The sequence below is a fragment of the Halichoeres trimaculatus genome, unplaced genomic scaffold, assembly GCF_033239565.1.
Source record: "Halichoeres trimaculatus isolate MK-OKI-2021-1 unplaced genomic scaffold, fHalTri1.1 fHalTri1_scaffold_20, whole genome shotgun sequence".
Taxonomy (NCBI): Eukaryota; Metazoa; Chordata; class Actinopteri; order Labriformes; family Labridae; genus Halichoeres; species Halichoeres trimaculatus.
The window spans coordinates 25,475,702-25,499,101 of record NW_027437198.1 but is presented as its reverse complement, the minus strand read 5'-3'; the positions used below and the strand labels follow the sequence as shown (position 1 = coordinate 25,499,101).

Sequence of the window (23,400 nt, the reverse complement as noted above, 5' to 3'; positions counted from 1 at the left end):
TTTTCTGTACCAAACATAAAAGTTTGGGCTGCAGTTAAAACTTGGGATTTTTTTTTAAGCTGGATATTTCTTTTTATACTTTATAATCAATTATTTGTTGCATAAATAATTTTCAACCCATACAAATAATGAATTATTAAAATTAAATGATTAAATATTTTTTATTTTATTACATGTATCTTTATAGTGGGAATTTGTGCCCAAAATTGCAGATATGTATTCGGATCAAATGTTTAATTTGATTTGTGATTTTTTTTTTGTTGTTGTTGTTGTTTGTTTGTTTTATGATTTAACTTTTTTTTTTATAGAGCCATACAAATAGTTTTGGAATTGAGTGACATACAATATACAGTTTGTCTGAACTATAACAAAGAGAGAAAGTCCTCCTTCTCTACAAGAGATGAATGAGTAATAAATTAATAAAATATTTATTTTTGAAATATTTATTCTCCATATTCATAAAATTAAGGGACAAAACAAACATACAAACTAATGTGTCCCTCCCTGTAGCTCCCAGCTGCCTGATTACCATTCCCATATGATTTAAAATGTATGTATTTTAGACTAGCCATTTATTGTACACATGATTTTGTTTCTTCAGACAATAAAAAAATCTGTTTAGCCTTTTCTGAGTTGATAGAGTTGGCTTTAAAAACAAAACAAAAGCCGAGCCAAAAGAGCCGACTCTCTAAAAGGAGCCTGAATTCCCATACCCTTTAAAATGTTTTTTTTTTTTTTTTTTTTTTTTTTTAAGATTAGTTACTCATTGTACACGTGATTTTATTTCTTTAGGCAATAAAAAAATCTGTTGAGCCTTTTCCGAATCCAAAGAGTTGCTTTTTTTAAAAATATGCCGAGCCAAAAGAACCGACTCTCTAAAACGAGCCCTAATTCCCATCACTACACTGCTGCAGTGTGATGCCCCGCCCACCACCGTCCACACCAAAATGGCGACGGAGCAGTGTGATGCTGTGAACATGGACCCTGATCTGGAGCTGCTCAGTGACGAAGAACTAGAAAGGTACGACAGCTGAAGGCTGTGCTGACAGCGGCTCTGATACTCGTATATCGAAGTCTTATGTTGACATGTTCACGCTGAGGCTCTTCATTTATTGATTTTATCATCGCTGACTGAAGCTAAGCGCTCAATGTTTGGCTAAATTCTCCCTCTGCTTCGCTTTTAGCTTGGTTGTCCTTCACTCTGCCAGCTCTGAGATTTCTGTGTTTTATTGATCTGTATCATTCTGTGCTGTAATATTGCATTTGGGTCAGTAATGCTTTCACATTACAATGATATTCCAAGTATGGTAACACACTGGCTGGCATCAGTCACTCACCCCCTGTGTGGTCGTGATGTAAAACATGAACGGTTTCCAAAAAAAGTCATGGCAGTAGCCCACAGCATGGTGTCATATATTCCTGGCTCGGCCCCCTAACTGCTTCACAAAATAGCCCCGTGTTTGATTGGAGTAGACACTTCTGCCCTGCTGGTTTGACTCTTTCTATGTTTAGCTAACTCCGGACAGGAAGCTCCCTGTTACCTCCTGTCACTCACAGTCCTGATAAGATAAGATCCACGAGTGAAAGTGGAAACTACGAACTGTTCGTGAGTAAATGACGCATTAAAAGCAAAGAAAAGCAATAGATAAACTGTTGCACATGAGCTAACTTCACAGAATAAACTAGAATAGAAAATTGATCCCCATTGGGGGGAATTATTTTGTGCTAACCAAAGTGTAACAAAAACAAAAAACTAGCTAATTAAAGATTTTACAAAATGTAAAAATTTCAACAAATTAAAGGGGACATATCATGCTGATCCCTGATTTAATACTTACATATGATATAATAAATTTGAAAACAAGACCTTTCACCCCCTGATTTTTCAGAAAATTAGATATTGTATTTTCTCTGATATCCTAGAACGAGATTTGATGCCTCTGAAAATAGGTCATCGCTATTTGGCCGCGAGATTTCGACCGTCGTGACGACACGAGGATCCTTTCTTTTTACTGGAGTAATCTGATAAAGCAGCTCCTCCTCTGTGATGTCAGTTAGTCACACAACCGCCACCGGGGGATACACCCACCAAGAGCTGACTGACTGAGTGCTGGATGCAGGGACTCTGCTCTGCTGAGCAGCTCGGCTTTACATGGTGAATTAGCAGTTAAAGCACTGTAGTTTTAGCAGACGTCGTAATACTTGTGAGACTGTGATATTTGCATGCTTGTTCTGACATGCACTGTGAACCTGGACCACAATAATGCTGCGGTAATAACATAGTGAGGAACTGACGGTAGAGGCGATCTTTAGACTACACTTTCAGCATGATGGATAAAACAGACAGAGAAAAGTGAAGGAGCAGGATGGAGCCCTGTTATAGAAATAGTTTATTGGTGAAGTCTGCCTATATTTCCACGTATAAACTATACATGTTACAGTACCGCTTTGACTCACCACACTGAAGCGTCCTGAGATGATCTGTGTCCAGGTGGATTTTCTTCCTCCTGAGCTGCAGAACCGTCCGGGTCTGACTCGGGGTCCAATACAAAAGGACGTATCCTACACTCTGCCATTTTATTAGTGCTATCAATGCCTTACAGTGAAGTTTTGGCAAACAGCAAACTCGCTCGGTCTGCTCCATCCAATATGGCGATTTTGTAAATACTGCCATGCTGCAAAAACCGCCCCCTGGCTCTACCCCCTCCGCCCCTCTGATAGAACTGACCAATCAGAGCACAAAGGGCTGTGACGTTGTGAGGTTACTGGAGGTCATTCTCTAAACGGAGCGTTTCAATGAGATCTTCAGAATGGCCTAAACTGAGGATATTGAGAACACTATTGTGGGGCAATGAAGGAACTAAATGACTTGTACTGAGGGCAGAAATGCTTTACAGACATCCTACTCTGGCATAGTGAAAAGGAGAAACAAGCATGATATGTCCCCTTGAAACACAAGTATAAGCATAATAACAACAGACAGTGTGAAAAAAGATGTGCAACAGCGCAGTTGATGACATAATGGTTTGAGTCCAGTTCTGTTGGTACCAGGCATTGGTGCTGATGCTGTTAAGTTGTATTGACCTGCAGTGGGTAGAGCTCTGATTTGCAGAGTTGTTGTCTTCTCTGAAAGCTTAAACTCTCTACAGTCTGTGAGAAGGGTTGTCCCTAATGGATGCAAGCTTTACAAGCATCCCCCTCTAACCCACTTCCTCAAGGGGGTCCAGAGAGCAGTCCAGGACAGAACTGGCCCTCCTGACCTGTCCTCCTCTGTGCCCCCTCTTCCCAGCAGACCACTGCGTAGAAAAGCACAGAAGCTACCACAGAGTCTGGTTTCTTATTGAAGTGCACCTACATGAACTGCCCCCTTTGACATCCTGGGATTCACACACTTTGCAGGACTTCCCAAGTGTCACATTGTGTTATTGAGCTGTCTGATCTGTTCCTGTTTTACTGAGCTGTGTTGAACTTAGGCCTGTCACAATAACAAATTTTGCTAGACTATAATTTTCCAAAATATTATTGCCAATAAACAATAATATTGTCAATATTATTTTGATTTTTTTTTCCATTTTTTCATTGATGTAATTCTGATAAATGGGATAATAAAGTGAGTACACTATATCAAAAACAAGAAACTTTGATTTCTTAAGAGTATTTAACTGTAATTAAAAGGTCAGGATCTTTTAAATAAAATAAAATAAAATAAACAAAAAATATAATAAATTTAACAAACAAGAAAGAGAAAAAAATACAATGAAAATGAAAATAATTAATACTAATCAAAAACAATAAAACATAGACCCTGTCTCTAAAGAAAAAACGAAACTCCAAAAAAAACCAACAATAAAAACTATAGCCTAAATAAAACAGAGTTTAAACAGCTCCTGAATTGTTTGTAACATGTCCTTTTCCCCAGTCAATCCGTACTGTCTGTCAAATATTTTGAACATTTCTGGCTTTCAACCGTATTGAAGGGCTGCATTTCTTTGGCAATGTAGCTGTCTTTGAGCGCCCACCATTTGGCGCTTTTATTTCTATTTACTTTGCAGACCAAAAGCCTCAGTAAGAGCGGATTGTCAAAGAACAAGGCTCCGCTGCACCTCCCCTTCTTCTTCTTCGTCGCCACTATTTTCAAACAAATGCGACATATCAGCTCGTTGGTGTTCATGAGCTCACACTTTGTTCATTCTGATAAAAAAACAAAATATTCCCACACTGGGACTGTGGCAGGCGGCTTAAGAACCGTATCTTTGGTGCCATCACTCATATTAGCGTGTGTTTCCTCCTTACCCCTCAGGACGCTCGCTTCAGCTCCCTCCGAGTGTACGCGCGAGCAGCCCCGTCTTCACCCCAAAGATCGCATTTTTGACAGATGCTCACTCCGCTATAAATCCACTAAATCTGCTATAGAACCTATGCACCCTGATGTTAGGAAAGATAGACATAGTGAGCCATCTTCTCATTCAGCCTCTTTGGTCCAAAGAGAGGAGGAAAACAAACATGCACGTGTCAGTTTATCGAGGCTGGCAAACTTACAGAGGATGTTTTTATTTATCGTTCAGTTAATTGATTTATTGATTATCATGACTGGCCTAGTTGAACTCTTTCTACCCTCTGTCTCTCAGGGAAGCTGAGGGCTTCAAAGAACAAGGCAATGCCTTTTACGTCAAGAAGGACTACGCTGAAGCTTACAACTACTACACTAAGGCCATAGGTAGTTATCTCTTAGATATTCTGGTTATTCTAAGAATGAAAAATTTCAGATATGTTCACTCTTAACCCTTTTTTGTTTCTCCAGACATGTGTCCGAAGAATGCAAGTTACTATGGAAACCGTGCAGCCACGCTCATGATGTTATGTCGCTACAGAGAGGCTTTAGAAGACTCCCAGCAAGCTGTCAGACTAGATAACACCTTTATGAAGGTAAGTGAAGAGGACACAACACTGTTTCTGGAAACTTGAAGTTCTGAGGTAAATGAACTCTGCCTCTGTCCCCCTCAGGGCCACCTGCGGGAGGGAAAGTGTCACCTTTCTCTGGGTAACGCTATGGCTGCCAGTCGCTGCTTTCAGAGGGTTTTAGAGCTGGAGTCTGACAACAGCCAAGCCCAGCAGGAGGTGAGACATCCTCACTGAGACATAGTGATCGTTGATTATCCACTGTCAGATTGGTTATTATCATCACTTCATTGTCTTCCACTTCCGTTTCCTTTATCAGCTGAAGAATGCAGAGTCAATCCTGGAGTACGAGAGAATGGCAGAGATTGGATTTGAGAAGAGAGACTTTCGGATGGTAAGTTACCCAGTTTTTCCCCCACAGTTTAGTTTTCTTGCATGTGAATCAGCTGATTTCCTGCGCTGTGGTTGTCCTCAGGTTGTTTTCTGTATGGATCGTGCCTTGGAGTCAGCCGCAGCCTGTCACAGGTTTAAGATATTAAAAGCAGAGTGCTTAGCCCTGCTCGGACGCTACCCCGAGGCCCAGTCTGTTGCCAGGTAAGATCTGAGAAACACTTCGATGAATCACTTTGTTTGTGTCTGTTTTTACTGCAGGAAAGCTGAGATTTCACAGTTTATGGTCGATATAAACTGAAACCCCTTAAGATTATGATTTAATGCCACCTCTCTTTGTTAAACTCTTCTTATCACTCATGTCATTTTAATGTGTCTTTGCTCTTTTGCATGATGCTGTAGATTTTTTTAATCAAGTTAAAAAGAGCATAAAGTTTTATCAGTGCATCAGAAAATCAAATCCAGCCCAACATAATCCTCTTCAGTTTTGTTTTCTCTGCTTAACGTGATTAATTTGCTCCTGTTTAGTGATATTCTGCGAATGGACTCCACTAACGCAGACGCGCTCTACGTGCGTGGTCTCTGCCTCTACTACGAGGACTGCATCGACAAGGCGGTCCAGTTCTTCATCCAGGCCCTGCGTATGGCTCCTGACCATGAAAAGGCTCGGCTTGCGTGCAGAGTGAGTATCTCACTTTGTGTCTGAATGGATCTTTTGTCCTCTAAACGTTGTTATGAAATGAAAACAAAGAGGATAGAAAATCAAGGGTTGTGTTCTTTCAGCATTTTGAGGCAGGTCAAAGTGACTCATGATTTTTCTGTGCATTGTCCTCCCAGAACGCCAAAGCTCTGAAAGCGAAGAAGGAGGAAGGGAACAAGGCCTTCAAGGAAGGAAACTTTGATGCAGCCTATGAGCTCTACTCTGAGGCGTTAACAATAGACCCCAACAACATCAAGACCAACGCCAAGCTGTACTGTAACAGGGCCACGGTTGGATCCAAGGTGAGTCACATGCTGAAGAGAAATCTCTGCAAATAGTGAAGTAACTGTCCTGCATCCTAGAGTTTGTCGTTTTGGAGATTATTTGCGATTAAAATTCATCCATTCATTCATTCATCCTCGAAAAAAGACAAAGAAGTTACCCTCATTTTCAATGTCATCAAAATCACATACATTATATTGAATACAATAGAGTAGAATACAGGAGGTTCTTGACTTACGGTGTTTTGACTTTACCACGCAATAAATATGTTTGTTATAAAGTAGAGAAGGTTTTGAAGTGATGCCACCCTCTTATTAGCTCCTATGACACGTACTACTTTTTGACGCTTATGAATACACAGCAGTGCAGTGCTACGCGGTCATCAGCATCGTACACTTTGTCTCGAGTTGGTCCTGTCATAGGACCCTGTCAATTTTCTTGGTATCCTCATCTTTTCGCATTATGTACACAAAAAGGAAAGCAGAATCTGTGATCCCATGAATATTAAGTATAATAAATGTTTTAAAAAGGTTATTTTGAGATTTAGGGGGTATTTAAGGTAAAAATCCAACTTGCACGGAATTTCAGGGTAATGACGCATCGTAGGATCGAAACTCTTTCGTAACTCAAGGACTGTCTGTATACTTTATTTATCCGTGAGGGGAAATTCAGGAAAATTTAAATAACGTGATTATTTATATTAACATATATTATTATATTTTAATAATTTTATGATATATTATAAAATAATGTAATTAGGTTTATATATATATATATATATATATATATATATATATATATATATATATATATATATATATATATATATATATATATATATTTTATTTTTATTTTTATTTTTATTTTTTTTCATTTTCCAATGAAAAAATAATGGAAAACACAAAACATGAAAATAAAAATGCAAAAAAATAATCATTTAAAAGAGTTATACTAAGAGGAACAGCGATCTGTAATCAAGTTCTTACACTCTGTAATAGAGGGCTAAAGGCTGTTATCTTTAGAGTTTGTTGGAGTGTATTCCAAGAGTTTGGGGTATCAAATAAAAATGCAGATTTGCCAAATTCACTGTAGACACAAGGGACTTAAAGAGTTGGTAAGTTAGATGAACAAGTCATGTTGGACCCATTATAAAATTTCAACAGGTTTTAGAGTTTGGTAGTAGTGGTAGTTTGCCAGTCTGGGCTTTGAAAATACACAAAAATCAATATTTGTTCTGTCTCTGATCGAGAGATGCCCATGCCCATGTCATGAAACAGAAAGCAGAGTGGTTTACTGAGTCCAGGGGCTAAGAGTCAAAACTGCAGCATGTCTGTATATCATGTCACTGTAATCCAAAACAGACAGGAACATGGCTTTCACAATCTCTAAAACAGGTTTTGTTTCTGTGGAGGAAGCCGACTCGCTTTCCCAGCTGGATGGTAAGAGTGTTGACATGATGTTTAAAATGTTTCGTTTCATTAAAAGCAAAAAATCTGCCAAAATCCAGAGAAGAAGAAAGAGAGAGGTTACTAACTGTGGGTTCCAGGCTTTAGATGATACCTTAGCTTGTTGTCTAATAACAGTAATTAACTTAAAGACACATTACACACACACATACACACTCACTGTTGTAATTCTCAGTTCTTGGTGTCTCTCATACGTCGTTCTTCACATGTCAGGAGAATTAGGCCGCTCCTCGTCTCTCTTACTCCACTTTGCACAGCTGACCTTTTTTCTTCTTCTTTGAAAGCTGAAGAAACTAGAACAGGCCATTGAAGACTGCACAAAGGCCATCAAGCTGGATGAGACTTACATCAAGGCCTATTTACGGAGAGCGCAGTGGTAAGTCCAGGTTGTTAACACCACGACATGACTCCTTCTCTTTTACGTTACCGTCATGGGAGACTAACACAAACATGTGCTGCAGCTACATGGACACAGAGCAGTATGAAGAGGCAGTGCGGGACTATGAGAAGGTTTACCAGACAGAGAAGACAAAAGGTGAGACGTGGACTCTTGTGAAGCAGACGGAGCTTTCAGAAAATGTTTCATCGTCTCATCTGTTTCATCTGTCGTTTCTTTTATTCTGTAGAACACAAGCACCTTCTGAAAAACGCTCAGCTGGAGCTGAAGAAAAGCAAGCGGAAAGATTACTACAAAGTGCTCGGGGTGGACAAGAACGCCACAGAAGATGAGATCAAGAAAGCGTACCGCAAACGCGCACTCCTCCATCATCCAGGTGACGAGAAAATAACCGTATCGCTTTGAATAATTACACGTTCAGACGTCTCTCAGTGACAAATAACTCCTGTGGTGTTTTGTGTCTTCTTCTTCTTCTCTCCTTCCTCTCAGATCGTCACAGCGGAGCCAGCCCTGAGCTTCAAAAGGAGGAGGAGAAGAAGTTTAAGGAGGTGGGCGAGGCGTTCAGCGTACTGTCAGACCCAAAGAAGAAGTCTCGCTACGACAGCGGGCAGGATCTGGAAGATGACGGCATGAACATGGGAGGTCAGTACATGCATGAACCAGCTGTTTTTAATAAACAACCTGGGTTAAAAGTTTCTTAACGTTGATTCTTATTTTCTGTCTTTAGCAGATTTCGATGCCAACAACATATTCAAGGCTTTCTTCGGAGGCCCTGGAGGTTTCAGCTTTGAAGGTACACGTTTCTTTACTGCTGTCCACCAGTTGAAATATCGTCCACTCTGAGAATAAATTGGTTATTGATTTGTTTTTGTTTTTCATTTCAGCATCTGGACCAGGAAATTTCTTCTTCCAGTTCGGTTAAGCTGAGGATTTATCTACCTAAAAGTTACTACATCAGGACTTTTCAACAACGTCAACCCCCTGACCCACCATCCATATTTAATGACTGACTCCAAGTCAGATTCTTGTCTATGCCATTGACTGAATGAATGCAACCCAACGACCACACGCAGCCAATCCTGTATAGCTACGGCACCGAGGCGGCTCTGAGTTGATAGTGTTACTGGTTTTGGATTTGGTTTTCTTCTTTGCGGGATTAAACAAACTTGAAAGTCAGTAATGGCTAGCAACTGGTCCAAATTTCCTCTTCTGTTTGAGACGGGAGAGCTTGTGCAGCTATTGTATCAGAGCTTGTAGGGATCCATGCAGGAGGAGACATCCTGGGAAACTCCTCTATTCCCCAGTTTGTCTCAGCGCGATGCTGAGGAGGTTTTCTCTGCATGACAGTTAGTCACTCAGCGAGCAGCTTCCCCCTCATTTTGAAGAATCAGACAGAGCTGGCTGCTGAGTTAGCACTGAAAGCTGCACCTTTATGGTTAATAAATAAGGTCTTTCTTTGAATTTACAGCTATAACCTAAACCGACACGATCAGTCCGGCTGAAGCACCGGAGAAAGACGTCAGTGGAGACCGCTGTGCTGGATTTATAATCAGCAGAATCCACTTTCTTCTTCTCTTCTCGTCACAAGTTTTCTGTTTGATGTTGCCATTCACGGATTGCTGCATTGTACATTTTACTGGAATGTAAAGTGTTGATTTGTGATAATAGTTGAATATTTTTTGTCCATTTTTTTATTTTGATATGTATTTTTATTGTACATTTGCTGTCTGATGGAACTGTCAGTCTGAGGTGAGGACACTTTTCTGTTGTGGAAACAGCGCCGGCACAGATTACCGAGGGTAATTGTCTTTCTTGCACAGTAGCTGACCTGCTATGCGTGTGTGACTATGATTCAAGCAGTCTAATTTTATTCGATGTGGCAGATGGGCGTAAGAATAGAACAAACCGGACATATGACACGTGAGACAGGAGTCAGAGAAGGTGAAGCACTTTGAGATGTTGGGAAAGTAAATGTTTTGTTTCTGAGTTACAGGTGTTGTTTTCTCTGAGAACTTAATGAAGAAAAGAAAGGTGTCCTCATCTTTGCACATTGTTTTTATCCTCCTGGTGAAACATCCTCTCTTTACCCCTGAAAGTACCAGCCCTGTCAATAAAGTTGGCCTCCTCTGGGTTTCCCCTGAAATGCTCTTTCACTGTTTCTGTGGCACAGGTGTTTGTACGAGGACAAGAAATCTAAGGATGCTTTAACCCAGGGGTCTGCAACCTTTGCTTTCATAGGAGCCATTTTTCCTCAGCTCACCTGGATTAAAGTCTTTCAGGAGCCACAAAATCTACTGTCTCTATATCTACTATCTCTCTAATCTTCACAATGAGGACAAAATAGTGTAAGAAATTCGATACAAAGTTAAAATCAAGTAAATTATTTTAATTTATTAAATTGTACGTGCAATGTCTTAGTTGTTTTTTAAAATACATTTGCATATATTAAAAAAAATATATATTGCAAAAATTTAAAAAAAAAAAAATTACTAAATTTGCAATAAAAAAATAATAAATATAATTTGCAATTAATTCTAAACATATTAAATTTTAAAATGTTGCAAAAAAATCAAAAAGTGTTGAAATAGTAAAACTCCAAATGTTTAAAAAAAAATCCCAAAAATTGTAAATGTGGTGACTTCCTTTTTATTTCTAAAGTAAATTTAAACGATTTTTTAAAGATTAGATTTTAAAAAATTTCCAAAAATATTAAGAAAATTGGAAATTTCAAAAATTAAGAAAATGACAAAAATGGGAAATGAAATAAATAAGCAATGTTTTTAATTCATTTTTTTCTTTGAAATTTAAAATAAAAAAAAATTGGAAATTTCTAAAATCCCAAGAAAAATTGAAATAAAAAAATGTAGAAAAAAAACTAAATAAATTTGCATTTATTTGAAATTCTAAAAATTTGCTAAAAAAAAAGAAAAAAAAAAGGAAAGAAAGAAAATAAGAAATAAAAAATTAAAATTTCTGATTTCCCAAAATTTGTCAAAAAATAAAATTTACAAAAACCTAAAAGAATGTCTTGCCACATATTAAGCATGTTTATTTTAACCACCATGTTGGCAGTTAAATGAATTTATCCACACAGAATTAAAATCTGTATTTTCTTCCAGATGAGTCTTTTTGTAGATGTAGTTATCTTCCCAGGGCTGTAAAACTTGAGGTTAGCCACAGGTGCATGGAAAGTTGGTGGGCTGTTGATGTTGTAGGAGGTGAAGTAGAGCAGTGGCAGGCTTTATTGACAGATGGGATTTAGTTAAACAAAATATTAACGCATGATTTTATTCATGTAGGAAAATTCTTTATTTCATTTATATATTTTTTAAGCCGGAACGAGCCACTGCAAAGGAGCTGCATGAGGCTTCAGAGCTGCAGGTTGCAGACCCTTGCTTTAACCAATCAGAGCAGAAGATGGCGCTGTTTCTCTCTCAGGGTTTGTTATTGTGGTTGCTGTGATACCATCAGACAAGAGATGATACTTTTTCCACATGTACTTTTGAGTTTAAAGTAGAAAATCGTGCGTAAAAATGTCTGATTTTGGCGCAGAGTTCGACAGCCTGAGGCCACAGGGTGTTTTCTGCACATTAGTGGCTGTTGGGGAATCGTTGTATCACAAAGGATTGTATGGTAAAGCTATAGACAGCTACACCGAGGTAAGCTGCGCTTTGGTTTCAAAAGGTAAATAAATGTTCACAATGCTCTGATCTGTTGAAATGAGCGCCCTTGGCTGTGTTGTAGGCGCTGTCTATGAAGCCTGATGATAAAACCTGCTTTGTGGGTCGGTCCAAATGTTACCTGAAGATGGGGCAGTTTGAAAACGCGTTGGCAGACGCAGAAGCTTCTCTCCAAGATGATAACACATTTTTCAAGGTAGCATGTTCTGGATGACTCTCCAACTAAAGTCAGATTTAGTCATGAAAATTTTCAGAAATTCCAACTCATATTTTTTTGAAACAACTTAAAGTTGTTCTACTTCACCAAAATGTGTATAAACATTAACTGATATTGGTAATATATATTTAATCCAGCATTCAGAGGAAAGCGCAATTTCCATCACACCTCAATTTTATATGTTTTGTTATTTTTTAACACCAGAATAAGCCATGTTTTGAAAACATTTCATATACTTTACATAAAGATATTTTAAGCATTTAAAAGACTATATTTTACTCATAATCTAGATGACGTAACGTTAGGCTTTGCTAGGCTAACGTTCTCTTGACACACTGTGTTTCTCTTACTGAAGTCTTTTCATTTAAGTTTTTCTGAGGCAGAATCTCTCCGTTTTAAATCCCAGACATTAATTGTTACCATAACGGCATAATTTTCAAAACTCATGAATATTATTAGTGTATCTATTATGATTATGACTTTAATAGAAAAATACATGTTGCGCTGTCGTTTCCACCATGTAATGTCAATCACGTCACTTTTACTGCCGTTGACATCAAGTGACATCGCTTTTTTAACTTCAATGCTGTTTAAAACATGAAAAGTAATGTATAATGTAATTATAATACTAACATTTCCATTTTCATCACGTCTTTTCCATCACAGTAATTACAGCGATGGGAATGACGATGTTTAGCGCACATTAGCATACTAACCCCGAGCTAGGTTAGCATAAAATTAGCATAAAAACACAGAGCATGGCGTTAGCATACTCGAAATACAGATAGTAAAATAGTATTATTTTTCATTATTTAAACGTTTAAAAGAAATATGAGTTAATGATGGCTAATAAATCTATTCTTGGTGATATAAAACTTAAACCTATTTTTTTTCTAGTCTCTCCACCTACAGTAGAGCTAACGTTAGCAGGAGCTAGCGTACACTGCTAAAACACTACAATTAGTGACTGCAAACGTTTAAAAAAACTCTTTAGTCACATTTTGTGGTGTGTGTGATCGAAATGACAGTGACCCCAAGGGACAGGTGATCTTTTTAATGAAAAATAAATAAAAAATCTCGCCAAGGGACAAAGGACATAGCAAAAACAACTCATATAAAACCATATTTCATATCATAAAAATAGTAAGTTATCACTCGTTATTTTTTTCAGAGTTCTTCCTTGTTTCTAGGAAGTGTAGCATAAATAAAAAATTACAAATGTGTTTTATTTTTTTCTTATTTCTACCCAGGTTACAGAATCTTTAATAGTTGGAAAATCACCCATAAATGAATTTTACTGATGCTGTTTAAAACTACAAATGCATACACCCTCAGTGAAGTGATGAAAATGTGATACCATTGTGGTCTTTCAGGGATTATACCAGAAGGCTGAGGCTTTATACTACATGGGAGAGTTTGAGTTCTCTCTGGTGTTTTACCACAGAGGACAGAAGCTCCGTCCTTTAATGCAGGAGTTCAAACAGGGGATCCAGAAAGCAGAAGCAGCCATAGAAAACTCTGTAGGCAGTGAGTAAACCATCTAACGGCTATTCTTACACTTAACTTCAAATTAAAGTCCTCCTTACACTGTGCATTTGTTGCTCTGTTGTGTCCTCCAGGTCCCTCATCTGTAAAACTGGAAATAAAGGGAGACCTAACATTTTTCCAGAAGGAGGAAGAGGTGAATCTGTTTGTTTCAGGCCTTAAAATTTAGTTAGAAGTTGTTATAATTTCATGTTCAATCTGTGTGATGTCTCATGTTGTATCTGATTGATTAACCTGCAAAGAGAGAGAAGCCAATCACGGCCATTCAGCATCTGACGAAGGAGAAAAAACAGAAAATCAAGAAGATCCCGAAGAGTGAGAAGACAACCAAACAACTGCTGGGAGAGTTTTACAGCGATAGAAAGTTTCTGGAAAACCTGCTTGACAATAAAGGTAGTATTTCTCTCTGTCTCAAAATCTGAACTGTGTTAGTTTCCAATTCATGAATCATTCTTCAATTCTTTTACAGACTTGTCGAAAGGTAAAACCAAAGCTGGAGAACGATTGCAGGACGTCATTCAAAGCTCCCTCTCATCCCTCGACACGTGCTCCAAGTTCTTAAGCAAGGAGAAACCCATCAGTGCATCAGGAAGGAAACCTTCGACGAAATCCAGAAGATCCTATCACAGCCCACCGTCTGATCCGACTCAGTTGATGATTAAAACTCTGGATGAGATCGATGCAGGTGAGGCTGCTGCCCTCTTCGCCTCGTGTTTCTCTTGTCGCCTTAAAGACGCTCACTGTGTTTTATCTGTTACAGAGCTGACTTCTGGAAATGCAGAGGGGAGCCTCAGGAAGGCGTTCGAAGCGATGAAGATCGTACAGACGTGGTCAGAGAGAGATGAGCCCAGAAAGAAGGAGGTTCTGGGAAATTTGCACAGCTGTGTTGGGAATGCCTTGACGGAGATGGGAGATATAGAAAAAGCATTAGAGCATCATCAGAAAGACCTGGAGCTGGCTACAGAGTGGTGAGGATTCAAAAGAGAAGATGAATAAAGAGTGACAAATGGAGTGTTTGATCATCTTTCTTTTCAACAGCAACCTCCCAGACGCGATGTCGAGAGCTCTGGACAACATCGGAGGGCTTTATGCCCAGGTTGGAGAGTACACACAGGCTATCGAGTTGTAAGTAGATGTTGAAGATTACTCTACATTCTCTCTTTGCTTTGGTTAATGTCTTTTCTTTTTTCTGTTTTTCCTCCTCAGCTGGGAGAAGAAGATCCCTCTGGTCTGTGAGGGTTTGGAGAAAACCTGGTTGTTTCATGAGATCGGTTGGTGTCACCTGGAGCTCGATCACTTCGAAGAATCCAGAGACTACGGCCTCCGCTCCCTGGATGCAGCGGAGGAAATCGCTGATTGGAAATGGCAGATGAATGCCAACGTTTTGGTGGCACAATCAGAATGTAATCGTACAAATTGTTTACTTTCATTGACATTCACTGAATCTGTCAGTTTGAAACTTGAAACTCAAGTTGATTTTCTGTTTCATTTCAGTGCAACTTGGAAACTTTGAATCCTGTATCTTACACTTCAAGAGAGCTTTGATTCAAGCCAAACTGCAAGATGACCTCGCTGCCACGAACGCCATTCAGAAGGTTTTTTTTTTTGTTTCTTCACATGATTTGTATCCTAAGAAGATGATTCTCAACATTGATGTCTTACATTTTACTTTCAGGCTCTGGATGAAGCAAATCAGCATCTCCAGCAGTAAGAGCGACCTTTACAAACGTACGATCGTGAAATGAAAGTTGACAGAAGAAGGCATCAATCTGACTTGTTTTTCACTTCATTTTTTGATATATGAGTTTTAGTTTATGCATACAGGCTTCAGCACAGATGCATATTATCAGCTGTAATTGCCTGAAGGTAGGAAAATAAACTGTCCACTATGAAGCGCATTTCAAGGACGCAGGCACAAGATCTGCAAGTGATTCATGATGAGATCATTCCATGAATTTCACATCAGAGGCATTCGTCTCAGAGTTTTATGGACAGTGGTGAATTGTTCCAACAGAAGGGAAGTGTACTTATCCACTTATCTGACTTACATCATCCCAGGGTAACCTTTGACAACAAGCAGTACTATTTTCACTCCTGTAATAACGTTAGTTACACTCTTTGAGCTCTTCGAAGAATTCTACGAAATGATAAAAACGTCCATTAAACAGAGGATGAGTCACTTTTTTTGGCGTACGAAAGAGAGGATTTCATTCATGCGCTTTTAATGCATCTGTTTTGCTTTTGAATAATCTAAAAATTCCCATTAACAGCTCCACATGCTGCAGGGACTTTCCACCTCCACACGTTTCACCAGGTGTGAATTAACCGATTCAACATTGACGTCATTAGGGTGCACTTTTCTACACTTTACCAGATTTTATGAATTGATTGTGTGATTAAATAGTTAAAAACAACAAGACATGACCCTGCAAGTCTACAGTTTACATGTTGATCACAACAAAAGCTGGAAATGAGCCTTTTTGGATGGATTCATGTCAGTGACATGGGAACGTGTGATGATATGCTTCCAAATGCTTCGTACATGTTTCAGATTAGACCGTTTCTTGTCCCATTATTATCAGAGTAGTTTTTATGTTAAAAAGCAGAGGAATAAAAATAAAACAAATCTTGTGTTTGGATTTCTTTGCCCCAGCTTCACTGACAGCCTGTATGTGTCTGTATCGGTGTTGTATTACGTACTTAAGATTTTTTCAGGGCTATATTCTTGTTTATACTTAAAATATAGTTTCCTTTTCTAAAATTGCTTTAAATAAAAGAGTAGAGAGAATTGTGCCAAAGTATTGAGGAAGTTATGATCGTGGAGGGGAAGGAGAAATTTCATGGACTCATATTTTTTTCCTTTTCCAATGCAGAACTCTCATAGGATGTGTGCAAAATAAGAAAAAGGGCCACCGGGAGAAAAATAAATTAAGTTCCAACATTTTTATTATGATATTCTAAGATTAAGCTCAGAATTCTCAGAATTCTGGGATTGAAAGGTCAAAAGTCAAATTTATTCGTCAAGCACATTTACAACCACTCAAGCTGCTCAAAGTACTGTACAGGAAAATAGTAGTCTTTATTTGAAAATGTAGAAACTGCAATTAACCAGGCATAAAAAAAAAAGAAAAATAAAATACAGTCAAACCATATAAACATCAATAAAACACAAAACAAATAAATCAAAAGACTTTCCAAAAATAAAATTCTAATATATTTTATCAGTGTAATGTTTCTGAGATTCATGGAAGAGAATTATGACCACTGAAAAAATGGGAAAAAAAGAAATGTCCAAATTTTTATCACTATTGTTTTTTACCAAAAAAAAAAAAAAAAAAATGGTAGAATTCTGGGAAAAAAAGCAAAAAAAAAAAAAAACTGAGATTAAAGTCAGAATTATTACTTCACTCCCAACATTTGGAAAAAAGTCAGAATTCAGCTTTTTTTTCTCAGAAAAAAATATTGATAATTTTTTTTTTTTTTTTTTTTTTTTTAATCCTCTTTTATAGAGATTAAAGTCAGATTTCTGTAGCTAAAGCCAGATTTTTTCAGCATATTTCTGATATTAAAGTCAGATTTCTGACTTATATTAGAAAATATTTTTTTTCCTACATGCCCTTATGTTCCTCCATAAATGTGAAAGAAAAAGATGAGGAAGTTTTTTTTTATTTTTATTTTTTTTTTTATAACGTAAAGAAAATTTTCGGGAAAAAAGTGCAAAATATCATTGATGTCTATAGAAGTCACTATAGTTCAAGATCATTTAATCATCATTCATTTGACTATCCTCAAAATCGTTCATGTGTCAACTTTCAATGCCACCATAATCATAAGTTTAGCGTGTGAGTCGCACTCCCACCAGCAGGTGTCAGTAACGCGCCGCCACGCTCCACGCCCTCACCGTAGGAAAGCAGAGGAAGAGGTTTTCCTTTTGAAGCGGGTGTGTATCTGTGCCAAGGACTGCCTTGTCATTGTATTGAGAAAGAAACGCGTGGTCAGCGGCACCACCGACAGCTCCTCTGCAGCCTCACGGGTAAGCTCTCATTTCTGTAACAAAAGCGCTCCGGCAGCGTGCTGCATCTCAGGCTCTATTCCATGTCTGCTAACTAACTTCAACTCTTTCCTTTTCTTCTTAAATCACGACTTCTTCTGAATTCTTTGTGGGAAAAAAAAGTAAACTAGTACAGTGTCGTATTGAAGACGCAGACATGGAGCTTCTTAAATGTTTTTGTGTGGCGTGCTGAGCGTGAGGCGCACGCCACTCCCCGCGGTGCCACATTGTGATGTTAATAAAACTCATATTCACGCAGCGTGGACTTCAAACTATATTTCAGCTCATTTGGGCGCGACTTTTGGGTTTCTTTTAATGAATCTCATCTGAGTTAAATTTATGGATAATGCATGAAGTGTAAACTACATCACAAATAAAAAAAAACGCCTTTAAATCAATGCGTCATGAGCTGAAAGTGTGCGTAATGTGGAAAACTAGCTCCTTAAAGTTAAAAATTAAAAAATAAAGGTGAAAAAGTCTGTCTTTTCTTGTTTCTGTGAGGCATTGCTGTATAAATACAGTGCTCCTAAGGTACGCCTGTTTTCTTTGTTGCTTCCGTGGGTTGAGTTGTTATTGAGAGCTTCCCTTTCTGTCTCATGACACGGTGTAGTTTCACTCATCTCTTGTTTTTTTATCTCATATTTCGTTTCAAATTTCACTTTGACATTTTAAAAAAGCTGCCTCAGTTCTCCATTCTTCGTGGAGCCTCTGTTTTCCCATCATCCCTTTGTCTACATGTACTGCTCAGGCTTTGACGCAGTTACTTTAACAGAGGGCAGACTCTGCTCTCCAGTCATGCTGCTGTGCCTTTTGTTGTTGGCACACATGGAAACTGAAATTTGGAAAAACTGGAGAGCCAAAATGTGGCCACAGGCGCTTTAAACGCAGCCAGGATGAATAATAAAGTGAAGGAGCTTTAAGTGAGAGATGCACTCCATCCACTTCCTGAACATCTCAGTGAGTGCGTATTAATAAAAAAGATCCCTCTGTTGTCATTATCACTTCTCTTTCCTGGATTACAGTAACTTCCTGTTAGCGACATCATCATCATCGCCGCAGCAGTCCTCATTAAAGTCTCTGACATCGCCTGCAGCAGGATGTGTGGTTTGGGAAAATGTTTCACAAGTGACAGTTTTTAAAGTGCGTAACTTGTTTTCACAGGAGAGGATTGGTGGCGACAGATATTTGCCTTACGATGGCTCGACGTTCGTTCCAGCTACTTCAACCTAAATCAGAAACATATACTGTCTTTTTTTAATGCGTTTAAGATCAATTTAAAGTAGCTTTGCATGAAAAACGCTCGTCTCCAGTTTTTCTATGCATCCAAACTTTTCTAACTTCTCTCTCTGACTCTTGAACACTAACAGGACTCCTCCTGTGGGTGAGGTGCCGAGGCGTGTTTGTGTTTCCAATAAACTCCCTGTTTGTTTAAGTAAACTGTCTCTCTTTCTCTCATGAAGGTACACGGTGGTGTCTAAAGTCCGACTTTAAGCCAGATATGGATTCAGAACAAAGCGGTGACGTTTTAGATGTGTCAGATCCTCCACAGCAAGAGGAGAGTGTCATGGAAAAAGAGATTGTGTCAAAAATGGAGGCGCCGGAGGAATCCACAGAGCCTGAGAAGCCACCAGCTGCTGCTGCCGAAGAGACCGAGCAGCTGCCTGTGAACGGCCACGACGCAGACGCCGTGAACTCGACGGAAACAGAAGAGCTGATTGTGACAGACAGGGTCACGGTGTACATGGAGAAAATGGAAGAGGAAATCGAGGAGAGTCAGCCCGGAGACGAATCTGAAGAGGAGACAGAGCCTGCTGCGGTGGCTCCACCAGAACCAGATGAGTCATCTGAAAAGATCTCTGACACAGAAAACACTGAAGAGCAGCCAGTGCCGGAGAATGACCCAGAACCTTTGCTCATGCAAACACCTCTGGCAGACATTTCCGCTGAACTGGAGCCAGAGAAAGTGTCAGAATCAGTTTCTGAAGCTGAAATAGAAGAGCAAACGTCCTCTGAACCAGCAGCGCTGCAGCAGCTCGTGGACGTAGAGCCGCCCAGCCAGGAAGAGAAGGCACCGGAGGAGGAGGAAGAGGAGGCTTCGATGGATGCCGAAGTAGAGGAAGTCATCAAAGAGAGCTTAAAAGAAAATGAAGTAGCAGTCGAGCCGACAAAGGAGGTGGAAGAAGAGAAACCTGTCGTCGAGACGTTAGTGGAGCCTGTGTCAGCGATGGAAGTCCTCTCAGAGAAACCAGACGAAGCTGAAAAACCAGAGGAGACTGTGATCGTGACAGAAGCTTCTCCAGAAAAAACAGCCGAACCAGAACCAGAGAAAGTCGTGGAGACAGTTTCAGCGATGGAAGTCCCGGCTGAAGCTGAAAAACCAGTAGAGACCGTGATCGTGACGGAAGCTTCTCCAGAAAAAGCAGCCGAACCAGAGAAGATCGTGGAGACGGTTTCGGCAGCAGATGTCGTCTCAGAGACTGAGAAGGAGGTGGAAGCTGTGGCCCCAGAAAAGCCGCCACAGGAGGCCGCAGCTGAAGCGGTGAAGCCCGCAGAGGAGAAGAGCGAAGAGAAACCGTTAGCGGTGGAGACTCTGAAAGGAGCTGAAGCTGCTGCTGCAGAGGAAGGCGTGACGTCTGCGGTGAATGACGCCGAGCCTCAAAAAGAAGAAGAGACGGTCCCTGCCGCCGGCACCCTCTCCTTCGCCCTCCTGGAGCAAGAGCAGACCAAAAACGCCCTGCGGACATCTCGCACCCTGGTCGTCCTAAGAGGCCTTCCAGGAAGCGGGAAAAGCTTCTTGGCGCGTGCAATCGCCGACGCCTACAAAGACCAGTGCACGCTCTTCTGTGCCGACGACCACGGTGTGAAGCCAGAGAGTCCGGAAACCTCCGCTGATGGATACAAAGCTCTGGATGAGGCCGTGGTGGCGTGCTGCAGCGCAGGAACAGCATCCTCCGTGCTGGTGGTGGTGGACGACACCAACCACACCCAGGACCGCCTGGCCAGCCTGGGGGAGATCGCAGAGCAGCACAACTTTGTGGCGGTGTTCTTGGAGCCGCGTACTGAGTGGAGCAGGGACCCGGCACAGCTGAAGAAGAAGACGAGGCGGGGTCTGGAGGAGGCGCAGCTGGAGGCCATGAGGGGTCCTCTCGCGGAGGTTACCCTTCCTCTTTACTTCGGCTGGTTCCTCCTCTCCTCCATCCAGGACAAGGTGCGATGCTCCTCGATGGACTTCCTGAAGACTCTGGACACCATGGAGGCTTTCAAGAAGCGCCTGGTCGACTGTGAGTGTTTTTATTCTTGCGTTAGCTTTAAGATCTTTCTCTTAGAGTGTTAAATGACTCTTCTCTTTTATTTGCAGTCACAGGGAAAGCTGAGACAGAGGTGGACTTGGAGCAATACTTCCACGCCAAAGGAACCCTCCACTGCACTACAAAATTCTGCGATTACGGGAAAGCAGATGGCGCCAAAGAGTACGCAGAGAATCCGGTAAGAAACTCCTCCCTCAGTGAACGGTTAAAGAAAGCCCACCCCAACACAGGATGGTTATTTACTCATCTTTCTCTCTGCAGGCTGTTAAAGAATCCTACGGCTCCGTCTCCGAGCTCTCCCTGACTGCTCTCTTCGTCACTCCACGCACCGTCGGGGCCAGAGTCTCCCTCACCGAGCAGCAGCTCCTGCTGTGGCCATCCGACGCCGAGAAGGAGGCAGGTGTCCCAGCAGCTGCCTCCCTCCCCCGGGGCAGCCGCGCCCATGTCACCCTGGGCTGCGCAGAGGGCGTGGAGCCAGTTCAAACAGGCCTGGATCTGCTGGAAATCCTGGCCCTGCAGCAGGAGAGCCAGCAGGGGGAGCTGGTGGAGGAGATGGAGCTGGGTACGCTGACTTACTACGGCAGCGGGAGGTGGCTGCTCAGTCTGAGGGAGCCCATGTGCGCCCCGGCGTGCTTCTCCAGCTACTACAGGCGCAAGGAGCAGGAGCCTCCCAAAAAGGAGCCAGAGAGGAGGAAGAAGCAGAGGTGCACCATCCTGTAGAGGGCAGACGGAGGGTGTGAGGTTGGGACGACTGGTGGGTTCAAACTGGGGGGTCCTCTGTGAACGAGTCTGTGCAGCGTTGAGGGTTTCAGCTGTCGCCACCCTAAATCCACGAGCTGTGTGCCTTTTACTCTTGATTTGCACCACGACCCAAGATGCCTTTGATCCGGTTAGGCTCGCTGTTGATGTTCAGTATCTTGTTCCACGTGTTGGCGCCAGAGTCTCTCCACCTGGCTTTCAGCTTCAGTGTGTTAGCTGCAGTTTTAGACGAAGGTAGTGCAACTTCCTCCCACAGCTCCACGGTTATCATCAACCTGAGTGTCCTCTTCTTTTCCTCTCTGTCTCTCAGTAAACAGGTTACACTTCTAGCTCCTTTCATTGCATGCATTACAGGGACATGGTGTCAACATATTCACATTTTCATCCTGCCGTAAGTTCCTCCGCTGCTTCGACTCTGTCTGGTGTCATTTCTGTTTCACGTCATGCAGCCTAGAAATACGTAGCATTTGGGCCAAAGTTGTCAGTTTAAGTGTATTAGAATGATTGTCATAAATAGAGATCCTTCCAGCTCAAATCTTTGCACTGTGCATCGGTTAAAGGGAGACTTGGGATGAGTTAAGTATTATTTCCAGCAGCTTGCACTTATTATCAAATGCTGTGAATTCTGAGTAAATGTTTTTTTCTGATCTTTTCTACTGCGCAGAACCGCACCGTGTGTCCCTTTTATCCTTTTTCAACAGCACTTCCTGTATCGCATTTCTCTTTGTACCCTCTGTAATTTTTTGAAGGATAAGTCCGACTTTGTGTAGCTCTTCTGAATCACTATTTTTGCACTTGTTTTGTACACTTAATAAAAAAGATGATGCTTTGCTCCAAGGAACGCAACTCACCGCCTGTTTGGTGTCGTTATTACAGTTAAAGGTGTTTTGCATGGGACATTTAACTCGTAATGTGTGGCTTAGACCAGAAGGGGGCGACATCTGTCATCAGGACATGTGGCTTCCTGTTCCTTGAGTCAGAATTTGATCCAGTCTTATTTTTAAAGCCTTAGGGTTAAAGAAAAAGCTACTTTCTAAATGCATTATTTTCCAAATAGTGTAAATTTAGTGTAAACTTTCAAAGCAAATTGCTTGTATGATTTCACAAATATTTGGGAAAAGTACCAAATACAAAGGCTACAAGGTTTCCTCAGCATCCTTCAAGCTATAAATAGAAAGCACTCCTCTGAGGGTCAAACACAGGTCAAAGACCATCAGAGACCTCCAGGCTGAACCCGGACCTCCTTAATGCTCACCTGTCTGAGCAGGAGGTCCGCTGCGTTAGCTGAGAGCAGCTCAAGCTTCCTCTCATTGGCTGCTGTGTACATAGTGAGTCATAACGACCAATCAACACCAAGAGGAGATAATTGACCTGCTTTCCTCATGAGTGGTGCGTGTGTGGACCGTGTGAAAAACTAACTTTTCTTGAAGTCATTACTGTAACGGCTCATACTACCGTGTTCAAACTGAATGCAATGTGAAAATGGATTCAGTTTTTACAAAAACATGTGCGGGCTGATTGTGCAGGATGGTAATGTAAGAAACTTTTTTAAAAGTGGCAAAACCACTTTTTGGGATACTTATTTACGAGTTTTCCTTAAATTAGTTAATTAATCCAGACAAATGCTCAGTATTGGGTTGGGTTAGCTGTGGATGATGTCAATTTTCCAAGATAATAGAAGTTAAGCTATTTATACAATTAATACA

General features: G+C 40.7%; 3 protein-coding genes across 4 annotated transcripts; all 3 read left to right on the top strand.

The window, feature by feature from the left end:
* The first annotated feature begins 925 nt into the window (after positions 1-925).
* dnajc7 (DnaJ (Hsp40) homolog, subfamily C, member 7) lies at positions 926-10,328 on the top strand. Of its 2 annotated transcripts, none has more exons than XM_074697303.1 (14): positions 926-1,021; positions 4,629-4,717; positions 4,802-4,926; positions 5,005-5,118; positions 5,219-5,293; positions 5,375-5,493; positions 5,818-5,971; positions 6,127-6,291; positions 8,022-8,113; positions 8,199-8,272; positions 8,364-8,510; positions 8,624-8,776; positions 8,862-8,927; positions 9,019-10,328. In XM_074697303.1, exons 1-14 carry the CDS (start codon positions 948-950, stop codon positions 9,054-9,056), a joined length of 1,485 nt encoding a protein of 494 aa, XP_074553404.1. In that variant the 5' UTR covers positions 926-947; the 3' UTR covers positions 9,057-10,328. The 2 variants fall into 2 exon arrangements, with proteins under 2 accessions (XP_074553404.1, XP_074553405.1); XM_074697304.1 differs by having other exon boundaries at positions 8,865-8,927; positions 9,019-10,327.
* A 1,270-nt stretch (positions 10,329-11,598) lies between these two features.
* On the top strand, positions 11,599-16,178 carry odad4 (outer dynein arm docking complex subunit 4). Its single transcript, XM_074696909.1, has 11 exons — positions 11,599-11,793; positions 11,879-12,010; positions 13,405-13,558; positions 13,651-13,712; positions 13,819-13,969; positions 14,046-14,261; positions 14,337-14,544; positions 14,615-14,701; positions 14,783-14,979; positions 15,071-15,171; positions 15,252-16,178. The coding sequence occupies exons 1-11, from the start codon at positions 11,668-11,670 to the stop codon at positions 15,285-15,287; spliced, it is 1,470 nt and encodes a 489-aa protein (XP_074553010.1). The 5' UTR covers positions 11,599-11,667; the 3' UTR covers positions 15,288-16,178.
* A 1,282-nt stretch (positions 16,179-17,460) lies between these two features.
* Positions 17,461-22,534, top strand: cnp (2'',3''-cyclic nucleotide 3'' phosphodiesterase). Its single transcript, XM_074697203.1, has 4 exons — positions 17,461-17,609; positions 19,088-20,908; positions 20,986-21,113; positions 21,197-22,534. The coding sequence occupies exons 2-4, from the start codon at positions 19,126-19,128 to the stop codon at positions 21,653-21,655; spliced, it is 2,370 nt and encodes a 789-aa protein (XP_074553304.1). The 5' UTR covers positions 17,461-17,609; positions 19,088-19,125; the 3' UTR covers positions 21,656-22,534.
* The last annotated feature ends 866 nt before the right edge of the window (positions 22,535-23,400 follow it).

Bases quoted from the DNA above. Each gene is read 5' to 3' on its own strand.
- dnajc7 (XM_074697303.1), top strand. From the start codon at position 948: ATGGCGACGGAGCAGTGTGATGCTGTGAACATGGACCCTGATCTGGAG. The intron at 8,114-8,198 runs GTAAGTCCAGGT...CATGTGCTGCAG, and splicing joins TATTTACGGAGAGCGCAGTG to CTACATGGACACAGAGCAGT. The intron at 8,273-8,363 runs GTGAGACGTGGA...TTTATTCTGTAG, and splicing joins CCAGACAGAGAAGACAAAAG to AACACAAGCACCTTCTGAAA.
- odad4 (XM_074696909.1), top strand. From the start codon at position 11,668: ATGTCTGATTTTGGCGCAGAGTTCGACAGCCTGAGGCCACAGGGTGTT. The intron at 14,702-14,782 runs GTAAGTAGATGT...TTTCCTCCTCAG, and splicing joins TACACACAGGCTATCGAGTT to CTGGGAGAAGAAGATCCCTC. The intron at 14,980-15,070 runs GTAATCGTACAA...GTTTCATTTCAG, and splicing joins TTTGGTGGCACAATCAGAAT to TGCAACTTGGAAACTTTGAA.
- cnp (XM_074697203.1), top strand. From the start codon at position 19,126: ATGGATTCAGAACAAAGCGGTGACGTTTTAGATGTGTCAGATCCTCCA. The intron at 20,909-20,985 runs GTGAGTGTTTTT...TTTTATTTGCAG, and splicing joins CAAGAAGCGCCTGGTCGACT to TCACAGGGAAAGCTGAGACA. The intron at 21,114-21,196 runs GTAAGAAACTCC...TTCTCTCTGCAG, and splicing joins AAGAGTACGCAGAGAATCCG to GCTGTTAAAGAATCCTACGG.